We start from the raw sequence: 19,459 nt of genomic DNA on the forward strand, positions 1-19,459 counted from the left end.
TTTTGGAACATTTTTTGACTTCTCCGGGCCTGGTCATATTTTCTCTCGAAATATTCCTAGGAGTGCCTAAGTGACTTGTAACGTTGCACGGATGCTTGGCACAATTTGCATTGCCTCGAAAAGTCTCTAAACACCCCATTTGTTTATTTCTCGTGAAACCGAAAACTGCCTCGAAATGAACGTAAAGGCATCCACATATTCGTTCCAAGCCACATGACTCCTTTCTAATGACTTCCCAGGTCCCTAAGAGGCATTCTGTGGCGTTTGGAGCTGTGGCCCCGGAGAAGTCTGAAAGCGTGTATTATAAGCTTTAATATTGGCTGTTTTTGGGACATTTTTGGACTTCTCGGGGAAAGGTGATATTTTCTTGAAACATTTCTAGGAAAGTCGACGTGCCTTGTAATGTTGCGTGGTATTTCGCACCATTTGCATTGTCTCGAAAAGTCTTTGAACGCCGCATTTGTTCATTTCTACTGAAACCCAAAATTACCTCAAAATGAATGTAAATGCATTCATATATTTGTTCCAAGCCACTTGACTCCTTTCCATTGACATCCCATGTCCCTAGAAGGCACCCCGTGCCTTCCGGATCTCGGGCCACGGAAAGTATGAAAGTGTGTATTTATAACCTTCAATTTTGGCTGTTTTTGCACCCCGTGCCGTTCGGATCTCGGGCCACCGAAAGTATGAAAACGTGTATTATAACCTTCAATTTTGACTGTTTTTGGGACATTTTTGGACTTCTCCGGACCTGGTCATATTTTCTCCCGAAACATTCCTAGGAAAGCCGATGTAACTTGTAACATTCCGCGGATGCTTGGCACATTTATGTTGCCTCGAAAAAGTCTCTGAACACCCCATTTGTTCATTTCTCGTGAAATCCAAAATTTAGGATTAAATAACTATTGTTGCATAGAAATCTGTTGTAGTTTTGTTTATTACCGGCAAAAGATGTATATAATAGGGAATCGAATATAGAGTTAGCTAAGAGATTTTTAGTTGGGAAAATATCATTTTGGGACTGGAGATCATTGAGGCAAGAAACTCGCTGGTCTTTCAAAGAAATTTTGTCCTCTCGAATTTCAGAAATGAGAAACATGATATTCATGAGAGTTTCCATGTTAAATAGATTTTTAGATTTTTTTAATGTTTATTGATTTACACGTCCTTACTTCCACTTCTGTAGTTCTGTAAGTGAGGTTTTCTTTCTTCATAATGCAAAATGACGGCCTCCGATTTTTTTTTTTTTTTATCAAGAGGTTGATTCTCTGGTGGCTTCTTATTGTATTATGTCTTTTCCTAGATGGTAATTTAATTTTTTATTGTGGACACTTAAAGCATTATTAAAAGTTGGTTGAGATGGTAATTGTGTCATGTTATAATAGCAAAAAGTCACAGGTTCAAATCTTGTTGCAAGCTAATTTTACTTTTGTTAATTGACATGACTTATATACACATTGGATAATTCTAGTGGAGTAATAGTAGTGACACGTGACGTGTATAATTGTATAGATGTTATGGGTTGAACCGCTGAATTGATAGATATTGAACTTAAACTGATATCTATCTCAATCATGTCCTAGACTAAGACGGTCACAACACAGATAATAAGAATGTAGCCTAATGGAGTCTGGACCAACCTAGACCATTTAGACCAAGCTCAATAGGAATTAACTTGGCTAGCACCTACTGGCTAATGAACTAGCATGTAAGCATGTTGGTACCAATCATTTATCAATCAACAACATATCTTGAAGAATCCTCAAAGATAAGTAAAAGTGAGCATAATACAAATACTCAGCATTGTACTCCATAGTTTTTTTTTTAGCCTTTTAGGCCACAAATAATGCATTTACATGGCCTTTCATAATTCTAGTTTTGGCTTTGTTTGCCTTATTATGTTGATGTGATGTTGCATTATGGACCTTCAACTTCCAACATATAACTTGTTCATCACATCACATGTGATCTTATTATGGTGATATTATGCCTCTATTGCCCTCACGGGTAAACAATGCATTTCTTCAATGCTATATATTGTTGGATGACATCATGACGGTGATATATATAGTATTTGGCCTGCCATATAGTAGTATTTAGAAGGGATGATTCTTAACCTAATGTTTCTGCTACTTATCACGCTGATTAATCATAATGCATAAACATGGTATTTTAGAATAAGTATCCCATCATAACTATAATACAACTAAATCTTGCATTATTTCTTGATTTTCTAGATTTTTTTTGTTTAATATGAGCCACGAAGTCAGTACAAAGAAGGGGATGAGGGATTTGAATACGTGATTTATTGTTCACAGCACCTCAATCTTAACCACCGGGCCAATACATTCTTGGTTTGATTTTCTAGATTTGATTGTATCATTATTCTTTATTAAGATAAAAGAATGCTTGTGACTTTGTTTTCTCTTTTGTGTACTTATTAGAATTTTTTTATTAGGAAACATAATTGGTTCGAAGACCAATCTTTGCTAGGCTACTAGCTCTGCAGGGAACCAACTCAGAAGCTGGGTACAAGGCTAAACATCCCTGAAAATTAGATGCACCAACATATTGTTTGGATGAGGATTCGAACCTTGGGTAATATGGAATACGGTGTGGTATTTCTCTGAAAAAGTTGTCACACAAAAAAGAGAAGCGTTTCATTCATTTCAAAATGGAGGAAGTATTGTTTCATACAAGCGTTGTAGTTAAGAAATTTTTCATCAAATGTTTTACGAGTTTCCTAGTGTTCATGATAATAAAACTATAGAAAATTTGAAATCTAACACATATCGCCGTATCGTGATGTCTTTGACACACATGTGTTTGACGTCTGATATATAATGACCATAAAACACGACATCCACGTGATGGCATGAAGTGTCCACGCAGCAACGTTATATATTTTTTGTTTTAAGAATTGGATTTCTATAAAAGCAATTAATAATATGAAATGAGAATAAATAAATTTGAATGAGATAATCTCTCTTTAATATGAAAAAAGTGAAATCACATACTTCACATAAATAACCTCCTCTTTCCAACATTATGCAATGGTTGCATTGGTTTGTCTTCCTCTAATCAAAGGACAAACAATATGGTCAATAACTTGGTCAACTTATACACAATATAATTCAATGACCAATTCCATAATCTTGATTAAATCTCACTAAATTAATCAAACGACAAAGATAATTAACTTCGAAATTAGCAATTAACATTTGTTTGTGCAAGAATGAAATCTTTGTTTGGACATCACTAATTTAAAATCTAAGCTTTCAAAATTCAAACTAACCATGTAATCACTTAATAATTAAATATGTATCATCATTCCTAGATTACTCATAACAATTAACTCACCCCAAAAAAACCATTAGCATTGATATTATATTTATAATATGTATTAGTATTAAATTAGTACATGAATTAATTAAGAATCATGAAAAGGTGCCCATTTTTCAAGGGAACATGGACAAGAGTACAAGACACCTACAACATCACAAGATCCAAATTAAGTTCACGTTCACGGGTGTTCTCTAATTTTTCTTCTTTCACCGTCTTTTCTCGTAACCTTAGAAGTTAGCTTCTCAAACAGGTTAAGTTGGTCCTACTACTTTATTTAATTTTATTATACACCCCATTCTTTTTTCAAGGTATATTTAAAAGATATCGGTACTTCTTAAAGTTCATTGAGTTTGTCTTGTAAAAGACGGCCTATTTTTAAATAAAAATTAGATAATGGTAAGCTCAATATTAAAAAGAGAATTAGCCTACTAGTGACTAGGATAATTTCTTTCGGTAACTAGTTTAATCATTTTAGTGACTATGTTTACTTTTATATTAAAATTAGACGCCTCTTTTCATAATTTTTGAAGTTAATTTATCATTCATCCGAGTGTACTATATGCATGGTATACGAAGGAATTGAGATTGGCTCAAGTGGTGAGCTTTTCCTATCTTCCCTAACAAGGTCTAGGGTTCGATTCGTATACTAAGCATTTGCTTGGGATTTGAGGTGGGAAGGGGATTGGAGAGTGTTTGGCTTGTAATGGACATCTGGGTGGGGCCTTGTGCGAGGGCAGCCTAGAGAAATTCTTCTTACCAATTTTAAAAAAATAAAATAAAATAAAATATGTATGGTACACGCAATATTAAGTTTTGCTCATTTGAATTATTTTAATGAACAATGAGCAAAAAAAATAATCTTTGTATGTCATGCTCACGGTACACCCCAATTTATGATAAAGTTTGTAGTACCTATGATGATGCTTAACTAATATTATTGTCTTCAATTATATATTTGATTAAGAGTATAAAAATTTGACATTTTAAATACAAATATTGCGACATATACATATATCATTTAGCGTAATAATATTTTTCACAAATTCTCATATAAAATTGTCTTACTATAATTTACGATAAGACGAAGGTAATCTTTTTAACTTAACTTATTCTAAATAAATCCAACCATGATATATGCAATCTATAAACTAGTTTAGGGTAGCATTAGAGATGTTTCTTAAATATAAATGTCATCATTCTAGCCAGATCTGGTATAGATTTAACTAGGATTTTATAATTATGAATCTACATATTATCTAGGAAAAATTTACAAGAAAGGGCTTAACTATTACCCATTTTCTTTAATAAGTTCCAACTATGGATTATTCCCTTTAGGTCTCAAGTTTACTATCTTGTGATTTTCATAGGTCCCGACTAACTTATAACCAGTTTAGAAGGTAAGATTTTTAAATATTGGTCCAAGTTTGTAAATTTCTGTCACTTGCTGGAATTGTTCAAAGATGGTAAATCTTTGAAAATCTTACCTTCTAAATCGGTTATAAATAACTTAGGATGTACGAAAATCACAAGATGACAAACTTGGGACCAACAAAAAATAATTTATAATTGAAACTTGTAAAAGAAAATGGGTAATTGTCGAGCCCCTTCTTGAATTTTTCCTATTATCTACTAATTCATGATCAAACGATCATAATTCAGAGCTCGTTGGGCACCAGTGGTCCAGTAAGCCCAAAGCATGCTCTGGACTGCAGGAAACAAAGAGAGCCAGGAGCCCAGCAGGAAACAAAGAGGGCCAGGAGCCCAAACTTTTGCAGCTGTCTAATAAAGTACAAGCTACCATGGCAAATCACAATTCACAAGAAGCTTTTTGTTATATAATTGATACTCCCTCTGTTCCGAATTAAATGCAACAAGTCCATTTTAATGCATATCAATGCATTATTTTGACCACAAAAATCTGTAATTATATATAAGTAAAAATTATAAAAATTACATTTTATAATAATACATCAGGAGACGAATCAACAAGATTCCAGTTAACTATGTTTTTTATTATGTATAAATCACAAATCTTAGTCAAAGTAATAAATATGAATAGTGAAAAAGTAAATTTATTTCATATAATTCGAAACGGAAGAAGTATTTCTTTTAGCTAAAGTGATAATAATTTCTTCTGTTTGATGCAATATTCATTATTCCAATTTCAAACCCATGCTATAGCTATGCAATATGCACAAACGTATTTATCATATTATCACTTGAAATCACATAAATCACATTATCTGCATCAGATTTAAGTCGAATTCGGAGTATATTATAACTTGAAATCATATTGAAAAGTAAACATACATTGAATTTCTTGAAATCATATTGAAAATTACACATACTTTAAATTTTAAACAATTGACAATTCGACACAACTAATCATCAAACACAAACACATTGAAGAGGGAGTTCAGATTTTTCTGAAAGATGTAATGTTCACTTCCACAGACTCAAGTCCAGACACTGCTACACTGATACTTTACATTAAGCGAAATCGATATCGAAAAACAGCCCAAACCCCAAACATATTTTTCTTTCCAAAAAAAAAAAGAAGGGAAAAGGGGTTTACAAGAATAAAAATAAAAATAGAAGGAAAATGTAGAAACTTAAAACCTATCATACTATCATAGCATACCTCACTGTACAGTGTACACATCTACAAGGTACACTCAACTAGTTTACTAGCATTATCTCCAACTGCTTTTATTCTAAATGGTAACCTATTTCATGACAAAAGATCCATACTTTCACAAAGAGTTAAGACTACTAACAACAAGAACACTTTTCTCTACATGAACAAAGAGAGAGCGGCGATTTTGTAATTTCGGTTTCGAGTGGGCGCAGCCATTCTCTCCTCTCTTGTTCGGTACAGGATATATTCTATGAGTAACCTTTTTCTTTGAGAAAACCTTTTAAGCACAATCTTCAAACCCCTTGCTGATAAATATTGAGCAGTTTTTCTGTCATTCAGATGAACGAATCCAGGTATTGGTACGCGTGTTTTCTGTTGTACTGTAATAAGCTCGCGTAGGTCCTGTCCCATATTCCTATGTATAAACACTCGTCATCAGGGCTCAAAGATACTCCGGATATCTCCCCGAAGAAATCAATCTCCTGTCGCTTCTCGTAATTTGCTTTTGTACTGTATACATGGACAAAATCAGCTGGTTCAGCAGCCACCATGAAATTACCATCTGATGAGAATCGAATGGATCGGGTTGCACCCAAGTTTCCTTTCAAAACTGCTACTGATTCTGAAAGCTTCCTCACATCCCAAACCCGGCATGTCTTGTCTTGATTGCCGGTGGCAAAAACACGGCCGTCTGGATGCCAAGCTGTAGCAAAGGAATAATCACGATGACCTTCCACTGTGGAGACAACCTGCCCATAGCAAGAAACCATTTAAATGATCAATACTTGTCTATGGAGACTGTTCAAAATAAGTTGTTCTATTTTGACTTTTGAGGACATAATTAACAGACTATTGAGTTTTGATGCATTAACTTGTTGAAAATTATGCAGACAAACAATATGAATATGACTGTAATGTCTACATTCATCTTCTAAATTGTTCAAGTTTGGCCAAAAAGCTCATCTAGAATGACTTCCTCCATTCATTAGCATCTATCCACAAAGAACTTTCCTGGTGCCATATATTTCTCACTCATAATTCCAATAATTATACTTGTCAAATCTAAATACCAGTACAACATTTGCTACACCTCCATCTGCGTTTATAATTACAACCACCTATATGGTAGGCGATAATAAATTGTGATGATAATGAGTTTATAAATAATTATGTGAAGAAAGTCTCGTACTACAAAATCCATAATACTGCTTGTCCATCCACATCACAAGTACCTCTTTGTCTTCACAAAAAATCCATAGCATCTTTGAGCACTTTAGAGGTAGTAATGTAGCTTTAGGAAGAAAAAGACATGTTGAGGATGATCTTCCATTATATTTGATTCATTACCTCTACAAATATTTAACACTAGCTACCAAACAGGACGTAAGAAACGGTTACTACTTTGCTACTACGGAGTTGAAGAAATATACAAAAGAGAAAGTATAACTCAGCAAAAGAAGAGGCAACACCACAAGATTTTCTCATTTCAATCATGTCTTCTCTTCATTTTTCACTTGAGACACGTGAACAATCATAATAAATAGGCCAAAAACATCGAAGCAGTTTGACGAATGCTGACACTTGGATAAACCTACACATGTTTATGCTTATAAAATTAGAAGGCATATGACATATCCCAAGCCTTCAATAATTCGTAAGCCTAGTAGGCAGGCAGGCAGGAAGGTCGCCGAACTAGCCCTATCTAGTGAAAACCTGTTTTGGGGGGGGGGGGGGGGGGGATTGACAATCAAGCTCGCCTAGCCTACAAGTCCAGAGGCTGGGACCCATCAGCCAACGATCTCTCAAGATTCAGGTATGCAGCTAGAAAGGAAATATGCTGAATGCTTCCACAATGAAAACAATCCGAACGGAATATGAATAAGGAACATCAATATGTTTATACATCATGCATTGTTTTACATACCTTTCCACTTTGTGAATCAACAAGCAAACCATCGACATGATCACCTACAACAGCAATGAGCCTCCGATCTGGGCTAATGGATGTATGCTGCATCAAAACAAAAAATCACAAAGCCAGAAAAATAGCATAACTAAACCCAACAGATGCGGAACACAACTCTGAACCCCCCCCCCCCCACACACACACACACAAAAAAAAAGAACATGCTTTCACAATCCCATATTTGCTCCAATTTTCATTTGATGTGTGCGCCGTACGGAGACTAGGAGAGCAAAGGAAATGAAATGATGCACATAATGCAAGGATAAAAACACTCACATTTACTGGCCAAGGAAAACGGAAGTGGTTCAGGTGTTGAAATCTCTCCATATCATACAGCCGTATTCCACAATCATTATTTGATGCCAAGAAATGATAACAACCACTGCAACAAAACATTTACATATAAGGAGGTCCACGTCATTTTAATAGTAGTGCTATTAGTCACATCTTATAATACCTCAGACTGTTAAAAATCTCAACTGCATTGGTGATGGCATTATCATCGTATGTTGTACGGGCACAGAAACTGATACCATGTTTATCAAGACGCTGCAAAATTTTAATCAGCGTAAAAAAAAATCCATTGAATCTATCATGTAATCAAAATATGAAATCCTATAAACACGCCAATGTCGCCAAAAGGGAAAGAAAAGATACTTAAACGCTAAGCCAAAATGAACCATTAGGAGAGCCGCTATAACAGGACAAATTAATAGTTCAAGGAACAATAATTCAAAACCTTCAGATAGTCAACCCCCAAATGTGACTACTTGGTTCTTCTTTCAAAATGGTCAACTTACTTTGCTAAACTCATCCTTTCGGAACTTTTTTTCTTATGGGGTCATTCTTTTGGCACTTTGACCCTTTAATTAGAAGCACTGATGCAACTATGAAATCCTCTCCCAAACACCAGCCAACTAGAAAATTACCTAACATGTCTCAGCGCTAGTGAAGCGAGCTTATGTCCATGAGAAAAGCATCACATTTAAGAGATTGAAGTATTGTGGAGAACAAATAGAAGTCGCTGAACAAATTGAAATTGCTAGCACACCTTGCATACTAATTCTCCTTGGAACCCCCCTGCAACCATGAGTTTGTCTTTGACTGCTAGTGTACTAATCTGAGTTTGGGTGAAACCTTCAAGCAAACTTCCTTTGTGTTTCTGCAACATCATAAAACAAAGAATACCATTAGAGTTGAATTAATCAAAGACTTACGCTAAGAAGCTTCAAAAAAGTGTAAAGCTAAAGAAATAGGGGAATATAATATTCAAGCTCCTTGTTGCTCGAATACTAATGCAATATACAAATAAGTGATAGCATAACTGGACAGGAAAATTCCACGGAGAAAAAAAAATTTAACGTTTCAAGATAGGACTGGTGATACCTCAGAAGGGGATACATGTCCAGCAAAATTGACCACCTCTGACAAATTTCGAGTTAATGATGACCAATGCATCACTTGGTAGTTGGACATTAGATAAACATCATGTTTTGACGTAGCCCACACAAGATTTCTTAGCTGCAAATAGGAGAGCACAAATACACAATAACATCAAGCCATGATCCAACTTAAAAAATAAACAAAGATTAAATCAACATAAAAGAGATGGGATTAAGAAAAACTCTTCCCAAAAATAAACAAAATTGTTTCTCAGAAGGAGAACACTGAACTTGTGCAAATTTTGACATATAATAAGGAAAGAAATGAACTCATATAGCAATTCCCGTTCCCATTACCCATAGACAGTAACTGCTATACAAATGATACAAAATGCCAATGCGAGAACTCCCAGCACGTATCTGGATCTCACTACCTTGTACATGGCAGCTCACCCACATTCAAAAAGACAAAGAATATGACCCGCTTACAAGTGTAGTAAATTAGTCATCAGATTGCCAATTGGTTTTGTAATTGAATTCAATGACCTAATAAGTGATCTAACTGTTCACCTTCTTCATTGGCACAGCCCACATAACTAGAATTGTACTCCAAAATTACCAGTTTGAACCTAGGAAATCTCAGAACTACTGATAAAGTACATCAGGAATGTCTCCAAATGAGCAGAAATGTATGACACGGCAATAGTGTGAAACAAAACTATTGAGCAATTTCAGAAACATAATTTCGCCATGTCCACTCTTGTCACCATCAGAAGTTGGGACAAAGGCCTCACTGACCAATTTCAGATCATACTAGTTTGCAACACACATCTATAACATAGAAAGACAGAGCCACATTTAGAACAAAATCCAACGGTAATATAAATCTAAACTTGATAATCTCATTTTACCCACATAACCTATACAGCAAAGCAGAAAAAACCTGAAAATGTAGAATCGTAGGCTTGACCAATCTTGAATTGTAGAAGAACTCATAGTAGTTTCCACCTTTCTCCTTTGACTTCCATTCCTAATCACACCCAGATCATTCATTACACAAAATCCCTAGAATAACATTTTACCATTAGATACTTCTAAGGCAAAGCCTAGCTGCTACAGGCAAGTAACCAACCTTGTCTATGGATTCCCCAGAAGTTGGAATATTTTCATAATTCTTGTACTGTTCCAGCCTAGTTAATCTGTATTTCTCTCTTGTTATATTCAATCTATCCCATGGAATACCCTGAATGTCTTTGCCTCTCCTGGCGCTGGCAGCTGAGGTATCAGTCACCTTAGAAAGCTGGATATCAAGCAACTAAATTTCAGTACTAAATAAGTTCAAAAGTGACCAAGATAAAGAAAGAAACATATCAACAGCTCTAATCTAAACAAACTAGAAACACATGAAGAGAGACTACTGACCAAATCATACTCTTCCATTCCTATATTGCCATCGTCTCTGGCATAAAACTCCCCGTCCACTTCATCAATGAAATCAGCCACATCATGTTCATCGGCCATGTAATCGAATTCGTCAACTTGTTGTTCAGACATGATTCGCCTGAATCAAAATAGATGTGATGTGTGATTAATTCGCTCGTCGTTAAGTATCTAGTTAATTTTCAGGCCCGCCCAAGTCCCAACTGCTCCACCACTCAAAGCTAGATTTACAAAGACTACCACTTACCCACCCAAACAAGAGTATCAACTATGAATCTCAAAGCTAGATTTACAAAGAACTATCAATTACCCAATCAGCAGTGAATTTGAATTTGTTATGTTTTTCAATCCCTAACTTACAAGTTGACACCTTCCTTCTCTCCTCCAGCTAGTTCAGTGTTGACAAAATCAGCAAAAAGACCCAAAATTGTCTTTCACAGATGTGAATACCAATTACCAATTAACAGAACAAACCCATAAAATTAATATCATTCCAGATCTTCTAGAGATCTACATCCACCGTATTATTGAAAATCATAGATGCAAAATTTTAATTTTGCCAAAAATGAACAGATGTACAATGCAAAATGATTTTTCGGAAAAACCTCAATAAATTTCACATCTGATTAACAGCAAAATTGAAGAAATCATAAACCCATCTAACAAAATTAAATACCCACATAAAATTGAACAGAAAAACCACATAAAAGAAGAAAAATTTGGGTTCTTCAAAGCCCTAAAACATACCTTCTCCTTTCAACTTCTAGAAAAAAATAATGCGACCAAACAACCCAAAAATGAAATATGGATAAATACCCAACAACAACAACAAAAAGAAAATTGAAGATTAAGACAACACTATAAACAATAATACATACAAAATAAATATATCAATAAATAAAAATATTAGATATTTATAAGGTAGAGGGAAAAAAATTCACCTTTTTAAAATTGGGTAACCTTGAAAACTCTCGTTGCTTCTTCCACTTGAATTTTTCCTCCTTTTCTTCCCCAATTATAATCTTCAATATCAGATATTAATGGTTTATTTTTTTTACTTTATTTTATGTTATTGATTTATTTTCCAGCAAATGTAAACCGACTTTATGGGGTTGTGGCCTTGTGGGGGAAAGAGAGAAACTGATGGGCCGTCTAAACACAAATGAGGTATGAAATGATTTTTTTCTTTTATCCATATGAGCCACGAAGGCGGTACAAAGTATAAAGAAGGGGAGGGGGAGGTCTGAAATGATATGATAATTTTGATATCATATTTTTTGGTTAGGGAAAAGAGAAATGCATTCATCAACGTAGTTGCTAAATGTAACCTCACATTACCAATACAATTCAGTATTACCCCTCATAACACTCATTCACGCCTACTTTCTCCTTCTACCATTTCTGTGGCTTTTTTTTCTAGGGTTGTACCAATTTAATATCTAAGAATTCCTCCATTTTCGAGTGATTTCTCCATAACAACACAGCAAATTCAGTGATTTCTCTTATTTCTCTCTCCATTTTCGTGGTTTCAAAACACCAAACAGCAAATTGCGAGTTATAATTTGGAAAGAAACTGCTAAAATTATTGAAGGTTCGAATTTACTGTTTTGTGCAATCTTATTTCGTGCAGTCTGCATGAAATAGAATAGACTGTTTCGTGCAATGAAACATAATAGACAGTTTCGTGCAGATCGGACGAAACAGTCTATTCTGTTTCATGCAGATTGTACGAAATAAGGCAAATCGATGCATAATAATCCCCCGACAATGCATAATGACGAAAAAAAAGAAACAACATACATCATATTGAAATTCGCTTGAGTCAAAATTATCGTCTATTGAGTATCAGATTAAAATTTGTGAATTAAGTCTTCTATGAAGTTTTTTTTCTCTAACAGTTAGAAAGGAGGACGAGAGGAAAAAAACTTCATACAAGACTTAATTACTTAAATTTATATAATAATAATGTGAATATTATTTAATCAATGAATTCCCCTATATATGCACATAATTACTTAATGTTTTCTAAATAGAAATTATGCCAAATCTTTCTTTAGATAAACTTTGTGAACGATTCTTTTTACGTATAATTTGAGGTTATTAGATATGACAATATAGTAATTTTAATTTCTATTTACTTTCACACGTACGGTGTGCATGTAAGACTAGTTTTAATCTATATGAATCTATATTTATAATATATGAAATTTATCAAAACTTATTTAAAAATATTTCTATTTTAAATAAGTCAAAATAAATTAAATAATATTTATACAAGGAAAACTTACATGATTATTTGATGTGTTCTAGTTATGATGTGTTCTAGTTATAGTTGAAAAAAAAAAAAGTGAAGAGAACATTGGCAGGAATATAATAATAGTACACTACACATCTATGTAAAAGGAAAAGAAAAGACGATGTATTTGGTAGCATAGATTTGGGTAGTATTCTATTTGCCATAAAAGAAAACAAACACAATGACAAGAAAGTCGGCAAAGAAAATAAGATACCCCCTATAAAAAAGAAATAATATTCCTTTCAATCTTATCTAATATGGTTGAGATATGACATGGAACGATGGAATTAAACGAATTTACAAGTGAAGTAGAGATGCTCTCTTAAACAAGTGAAGTAGGGATGGGCCAAGATACGAACATGCAAGTCTAGGAGAATGGCAAGACAAGGCATAGGGCATAACTAACCTAGTGACAAGCCAACTCGAGTTGAACTTTAATAAAGCTCGGCTCTTTTATTTTTTTGTCGGGCGAAGCTTTATTAAAGTTTGACTCGAGTTGACTTGTCACTAGATTAGTTATGCTCTATTTAGCTTAAATTTATAGTTTTATAACTTGAGCGCGTATTTTTTTTCTAATACATGCTTATTCCATCGAATGTGATTGGTTGAGTTTGTGTTATAGTGTAAACTTGGTATGATAAAAAAAATTCAAATAATAAACATAATAGAGTACTCTAGTTGGCGTTGTGCGTGGTAATGTTCAACTCAAGTATGTCGAGATAAGAATTACCTTATCTTTGTTATTATATGAGAAATATAATCTACATATCAGGATTAAGGTACAGACAATCTCGTTAAGCTTTGGAACTCCGAAGACACGCCAAGGTAGAGAAGATTAGCCATGAGCTAAGACAAGCTAAGGCTTAGTCAAGCTCAAATGAGTCAAACTTCAACTATGTTTATATTCTTGGCCACCAAAGGCACACTGCATGGTACAAAAATGGTAACATATTGCTTGAACTAGTTTCTTCAAGACTTCAACTATATATTTTGAATACCTGATTAAATTTTCCATTTCTTTGAATTTTATTTTGTTCCCTTTCTTTTCATGTGATCACTTTCTCAATCTTTTTTGTTATTTAATATGTTTCTTTTTCGTTTATTTACCAACTTTATTTTACCCTACTTGATTGTCTACGGCTCCATTGCGTGTGCTCGAGGTAGAAGTTTTGTATAAAAAGCATTAGGTCGAACTTTGTAATAGCTATAAATAGTCATCGACTTCCGGGAAAGGGCAGAAGAATGGGACCTATTATGGGACATATAATGTATTCCATAATCCACTAGTAGTTCCTACACAAAAAAATGTTAAAGAGAGTGTAGGTAATATCAACATTGTTTGAGTTAGACCTCATTATATTAGACTGAAAAAATTTGAATTGAACTGAGAGAAACTAAATTGTACAAAGAAATTAAACTAGAATGAACTAAATCAAATTTAACTGAACCGAAAATAAGTTCAAAAGAATAGATCCTTAATGATTTATGCTTCCTGATTATTACTCACTAGCCAATCCAAATGTTTGGTGTACTTATCAGTGTTACCCTGACACCTTCATTTACCTCAAAAACGGGGTGTTGTGTCTGACACGATACTTTACTTGGATACTTCATTTTAAATTAAAATCTTGACTTTTTTCTACAAAATAGCCGAGTCGAAGACTTAAAAACCCGTATCCGAGTAGACACTCAATCCGTGTCTGTATAACATAGGGAGTAATTATCATAGCCATTGAAGGAAGCACAACATTGAATAATTAGAACTAGTATGTGCACCTCACGCTTTGTCAATTACAATCAACGTAAAGGTATGCGCATGCATAGAATCACAAGTGTTCTAGATACTATCATACTCAAATACGTAAATAAAGTACACTTGTATTATTGTTAGTTGTTGGTTTTACACTTTTGTCTATTTCTTAGTTTTTTAACCCTTTAAAAGATTTGCTATTTAATTCTAGTGGCTCAATCCGTGATGACTATTTTTGTTAAAAAATAATTATCATATGTAGTCATATTGATAGACACTAGCCAATCTCAACCATTTTTATTTGATAGCTACAAAATAATATAATTTGGGATCAATATTTTTGTAGGATGCAATACAATTTTTCCAATAAGCTCTAACTTTTTCAAAAGAAATATCCATTAAAAGATATTTTCGATATCCCCAAATAATACACGTCGACTTCCACGTTGTTGAGAGGTCTATTCACAAAAACTTTTCAATTATTTGCAACATGAAATTACTCACTTCCTCCAATTTTTACTACTTATTCTTTATACAAAATTACTAATTACATCCAAGCGTGCAAATCGAACAATTGCAATTTTTATAAAAATATACTTTTTCTTTCTCCCTAATGTATAATTACTCGTTCTTATCACACCTTATTTTCGTCTCTCTCTTTAACATAAAAATATAAAATCACCTTTTAAATCGTTGTGCCTTATAATAATAGGTAAAGAATGTGGAAATTATTACGGAGTATATGCAAAACATTTTTCAAGATAAAGCATGTCATGAAACTTTTATACTCTATTATAGATTTTTAGATTAACAAATTTATCATCAAAATTAGCAAGTCTTAACCAAATATCACTAATTTCACCAAATATAATAAGAACTTTTTATTTTCATTTTCGATTTTACCCGAGGAAAATATGAACATTTTTTTTTTTTGAAAGATGAACATGAAATAAGTTGAAGTAGGTAACAAATAAGGCAAATGAAGAATTATTATTGAAGGGTCATGGATAATTTTTTCTATAAAAATAGAAAGTGAAATTTTTAGGTTCATGTGATAATGCTGTCTCTTTCTATATCTCATTAATATCTGTGGAAAAAGCTTCCTGAATTCATCAAATCCTCCAGTTATTTCCTAAATATCCTGTTTAATGATGTGGGCGTTTTGCCTTATTTGAGCCTCACAATGAAGATATATTGTTAAGCAATCATTTTCATGAGTGTAATCCAACAAATCTTTCCAACTCAAACTTAGCTAATTCAAGAAAATATACCCAACTTTATGTTAATTATATAGTATTAAAGATGTAACCCACCTATGATAGGTGGGCAGCTATTCAAATTCAAACCTAAAATATATAGTATTAAAGAGGTAGGTTGGTTCACTTAAAATTTCACTGGAATTTGGATTTCCTAGGAAATACTCCCTCTGTTTCAAAATATAAGTCATTTGCGTTTTACGAAAATTTACTTTGACAACAAATATTTCTCAAATACGTTAAATAAAATTATAAAAATTATACCGTTGAATTCGTCTTGAAAAATACTATAATAATATTATTTTTAAATTTTTTTTATCCACATAAATTGAGAGTAATTAAATGTCAAAGTTCGACCTCGAATATTGTGCGTGCCTTATATTGTGAAACGGAGGGAGTATAAAATAGGATGGTTGTTTGGTATGCAGGAAATAGTGAATTCATGAGAAATAGAATTTCTAAGGAAATGAAAATTCCTATGAAGTGTAGGAAATTAATCACCGATCCCCCCTTGATGATTAGAAATTCGTGTCAATTACAAATTCATATGCTCAACCAAACACCAAAAGCCATTTCCTAAAAAATAGACAAGATCATAATTTACTTTCCATGAAATAAGACTTCCCATAGGAATTAAGTTCGTTCCAGCGGTAACCAAACGAGCTCTAACAAAATGAAATTAGATTGAACACGAAAAAAAAGAAATATAGTATATAATGTTTAGAACATATTATTGTCTTACTTTTTATATATTTGTCAAATCTCATATAAAAAGATTTTAACATTAAATTATCAAGTAATATGGGTGATAATTCCAAATTTTTTAAGATGTTATTCTTACTAATTAAAAGATTTTTTTTTTTTTGAGAATTATGATTATGAGTAATACTGGTGTCTCATATGATCATCCCATACTTGCTTTTCTTGTTAATGATTTCTCTAGAAAAAAAAGATCTTTTTGTTTGAACTAATTAAAAGCAAGGTAGCCTACATCTTTTTCAAACCCCACCAAATGTATATTCGAGAAGTTTTTTTGTCCTATATTAAAGGTTGGTCTTATAAATAGACCATATACTTTTAATTTAAAACCAGGTAATTGCTTAAGTTCAATACTAAGAAGATATCTGACCACATTTCTAAATATAGTAACTAGTTTAATCTATTTAGTGACCAGTTTAATCTAATTGAAAATCACTTTTTTTATATCATTTAGTGAATAGTGTAATACATTAAGTAAGACTGTCGTGTTATTCTTTTTTAAAAATGCATGTTGTAGTCATTCAAGACTCAAAGGAAACAAGAAAATAGAAAAGAAAGGACAACTAAGTTAGCGTTGGGTTAAAGTGAGATAAAATAGGATTGTTAGAAAAATGTATGCTTAAATTTGTCATTTTCGTTAAAATTAAACCGCCTATCATAATAATTTGTATTATATAATAGACTTAGATGATACTCCCTCTATTTTAAAATATAAGGCATTTACGCTTTATGAAAATTTGTTTAGATCATAAATATCTCTCAAATACAATATATAAAAATTATACCGTTGGATTCGTCTAAAAAAATACTATAATAATATTACTTTTAAAAATTTTTATCAACATAAATTGAGAGTAATTAACTGTCAAAGTTCGACCTCGAACATCATACGTACCTTATCTTTTAAAACCGAGTGAAGATTGAATAAGAAAATGTGCATAAGAACACGTTTTCCTTTTCTAACCTGAAATAAACTTGCAAAGAATATATTTATACACCACCGAAAGTGGGAGAGATTTATTCAACTTATGCAAAAATCTTCCCATGGCTCCAAAATTATTGGCAATATTTGACTTATTATGTGGACAAGCTTTGTGAACTCTAAAGATAAAGATAACAAAAGTATTAGTATAAACTAACTTATAATATCTGATAAAATAAGATATTTTAAACGGTGCTTTATATAAAAGTGCAATATCTATAGTTTAGCTCACTTGACATTTTATTATTTAGCAATAGTTCTGGTTTCGGTAGAAAAAGACACATTGAAATTATTCTAGAATAATTCAAAGTTGAGATTATTTCGAATAAAACGGTAATAGTTTGGACTATTTTTATCAATTTTTCCTTTGATTTATTATAACGTTAGATATATGTTTCGTGAGCATTTCAAATTTTATAATAGGTGAAAAGGGGAAGATACATGCAAGTATGTACTAACATTGGCATATACAGAGTTCTCTACCATTATTCTCATCTTCTGCATGCTATCATGCTATGTCATAAAAGCTAAAACTCCAATGTTCTTTTCAAGAATTTGATTGCATGTGTGCTTTGGTGGATAGTTGGGGTTATGAAAAGGTATTATGTGAAATTAGTTCCCTCACGAATCTAATAAAATTCCATTTCAAAATAGTCGTAGGTAAAGCAGATCATCATTCAATACTTATAGTTATTCATCTTATATAATATCTCTTTCTTTCATGCGGGACAAACTCATATATCGATTTTTTTTCTTTTTTAACAAATTACTATCTAAAACCATCATGTAATATTTTCTATTACGTAAAATAATCACGTAATGTTAAGATTACGTGTCTACACCATATCTCAATGACGAAAAAAATATCAAACAATCAAGCATCATGAGATACACAACCACATGAACACGAAATTTTACGTTAATATAGTCTTTAAGTTCGAAAATAAAACTTGCTTGATTAAGCAAAACTTGCTTAATTAGGCAACAACTTGCTTAATTAAGTTAAACATAAACACACCCTTGCATCGAAAAGATGTAAAAACTTTAGTGGAGATTGACAATCCAAACTTGTGGTGTTGGAGAATAGGAGACATATGCTCAATCTTTTATGTAAAATGTTAGCAAAATGTGGAGTATAAAAATCCTCTAGAAGTTATTCCATTATTTATTGTGCCATGTAGTTTTTTTTATTTATTGTTATTCCTATTTTTTATTCCTCATTATAGTGCGTTTTCTTTTTCTAGACCAAGAAAACATAGGCCATGTGGAAGGGGAAAAAGGGAAATATTCCTACTCAAAGTAGTGCAAGTTTTGCTGTTCATTTGTCGATATTTCTTTCACCAATTCAACGTTCTTTTAAGCCATCATAACTATATTTGTCAGAGAAACAATACTAGTGGTTTAAATACGAAGTTGTTACATCTACTCGGTGGATAATCTACCCACTATTAATAAAAGAATTAAAATATCATATGAGTTGGATTCTACTATCATCACTTACCATTACTCTCTATTAGTAGTGGATATATTACCTGATGGGTAGACTAATTATTTTCCGTTTAAATACGTATAGTAACTTGTTAAAAAAGAAAAGGCTAAATACCAAATTGTTCGACTGTGAACAAATTGATGAAAAGATGATTGT

The 19,459-nt window shown here is 32.7% G+C and overlaps 1 protein-coding gene across 3 annotated transcripts; it reads right to left on the minus strand.

Moving 5' to 3' along the window:
• Positions 1–5,748: 5,748 nt before the first annotated feature.
• On the minus strand, positions 5,749–11,896 carry LOC104889691 (hypothetical protein). 3 transcript variants are annotated; one of them, XM_010674971.4, is made up of 10 exons: positions 11,713–11,896; positions 10,754–10,892; positions 10,464–10,631; positions 10,275–10,361; positions 9,336–9,470; positions 9,001–9,111; positions 8,407–8,498; positions 8,226–8,331; positions 7,908–7,994; positions 5,749–6,732 (listed from the first exon to the last, which is right to left on the minus strand). In XM_010674971.4, exons 2-10 carry the CDS (start codon positions 10,883–10,885, stop codon positions 6,319–6,321), a joined length of 1,332 nt encoding a protein of 443 aa, XP_010673273.1. In that variant the 5' UTR covers positions 10,886–10,892; positions 11,713–11,896; the 3' UTR covers positions 5,749–6,318. The 3 variants fall into 3 exon arrangements, with proteins under 3 accessions (XP_010673273.1, XP_010673274.1, XP_019103836.1); XM_010674972.4 differs by lacking the exon at positions 11,713–11,896 and adding an exon at positions 11,519–11,653; XM_019248291.3 differs by lacking the exon at positions 11,713–11,896 and adding an exon at positions 11,082–11,468.
• Between the last annotated feature and the right edge of the window lie 7,563 nt (positions 11,897–19,459).

Source organism: Beta vulgaris, chromosome 3 (genome assembly GCF_026745355.1).
Source record: "Beta vulgaris subsp. vulgaris cultivar EL10 chromosome 3, EL10.2, whole genome shotgun sequence".
Lineage (NCBI taxonomy): Eukaryota > Viridiplantae > Streptophyta > Magnoliopsida > Caryophyllales > Amaranthaceae > Beta > Beta vulgaris.

Excerpts from the sequence above, each read along its gene's own strand:
- LOC104889691 (XM_010674971.4), bottom strand. The coding sequence starts at position 10,885 with ATGTCTGAACAACAAGTTGACGAATTCGATTACATGGCCGATGAACAT. Across the intron at positions 9,112-9,335 it reads GACATGTATCCCCTTCTGAG|AAACACAAAGGAAGTTTGCT; the intron begins GTATCACCAGTC and ends ATGATGTTGCAG. Across the intron at positions 8,499-9,000 it reads AAGGAGAATTAGTATGCAAG|CGTCTTGATAAACATGGTAT; the intron begins GTGTGCTAGCAA and ends AAAATTTTGCAG.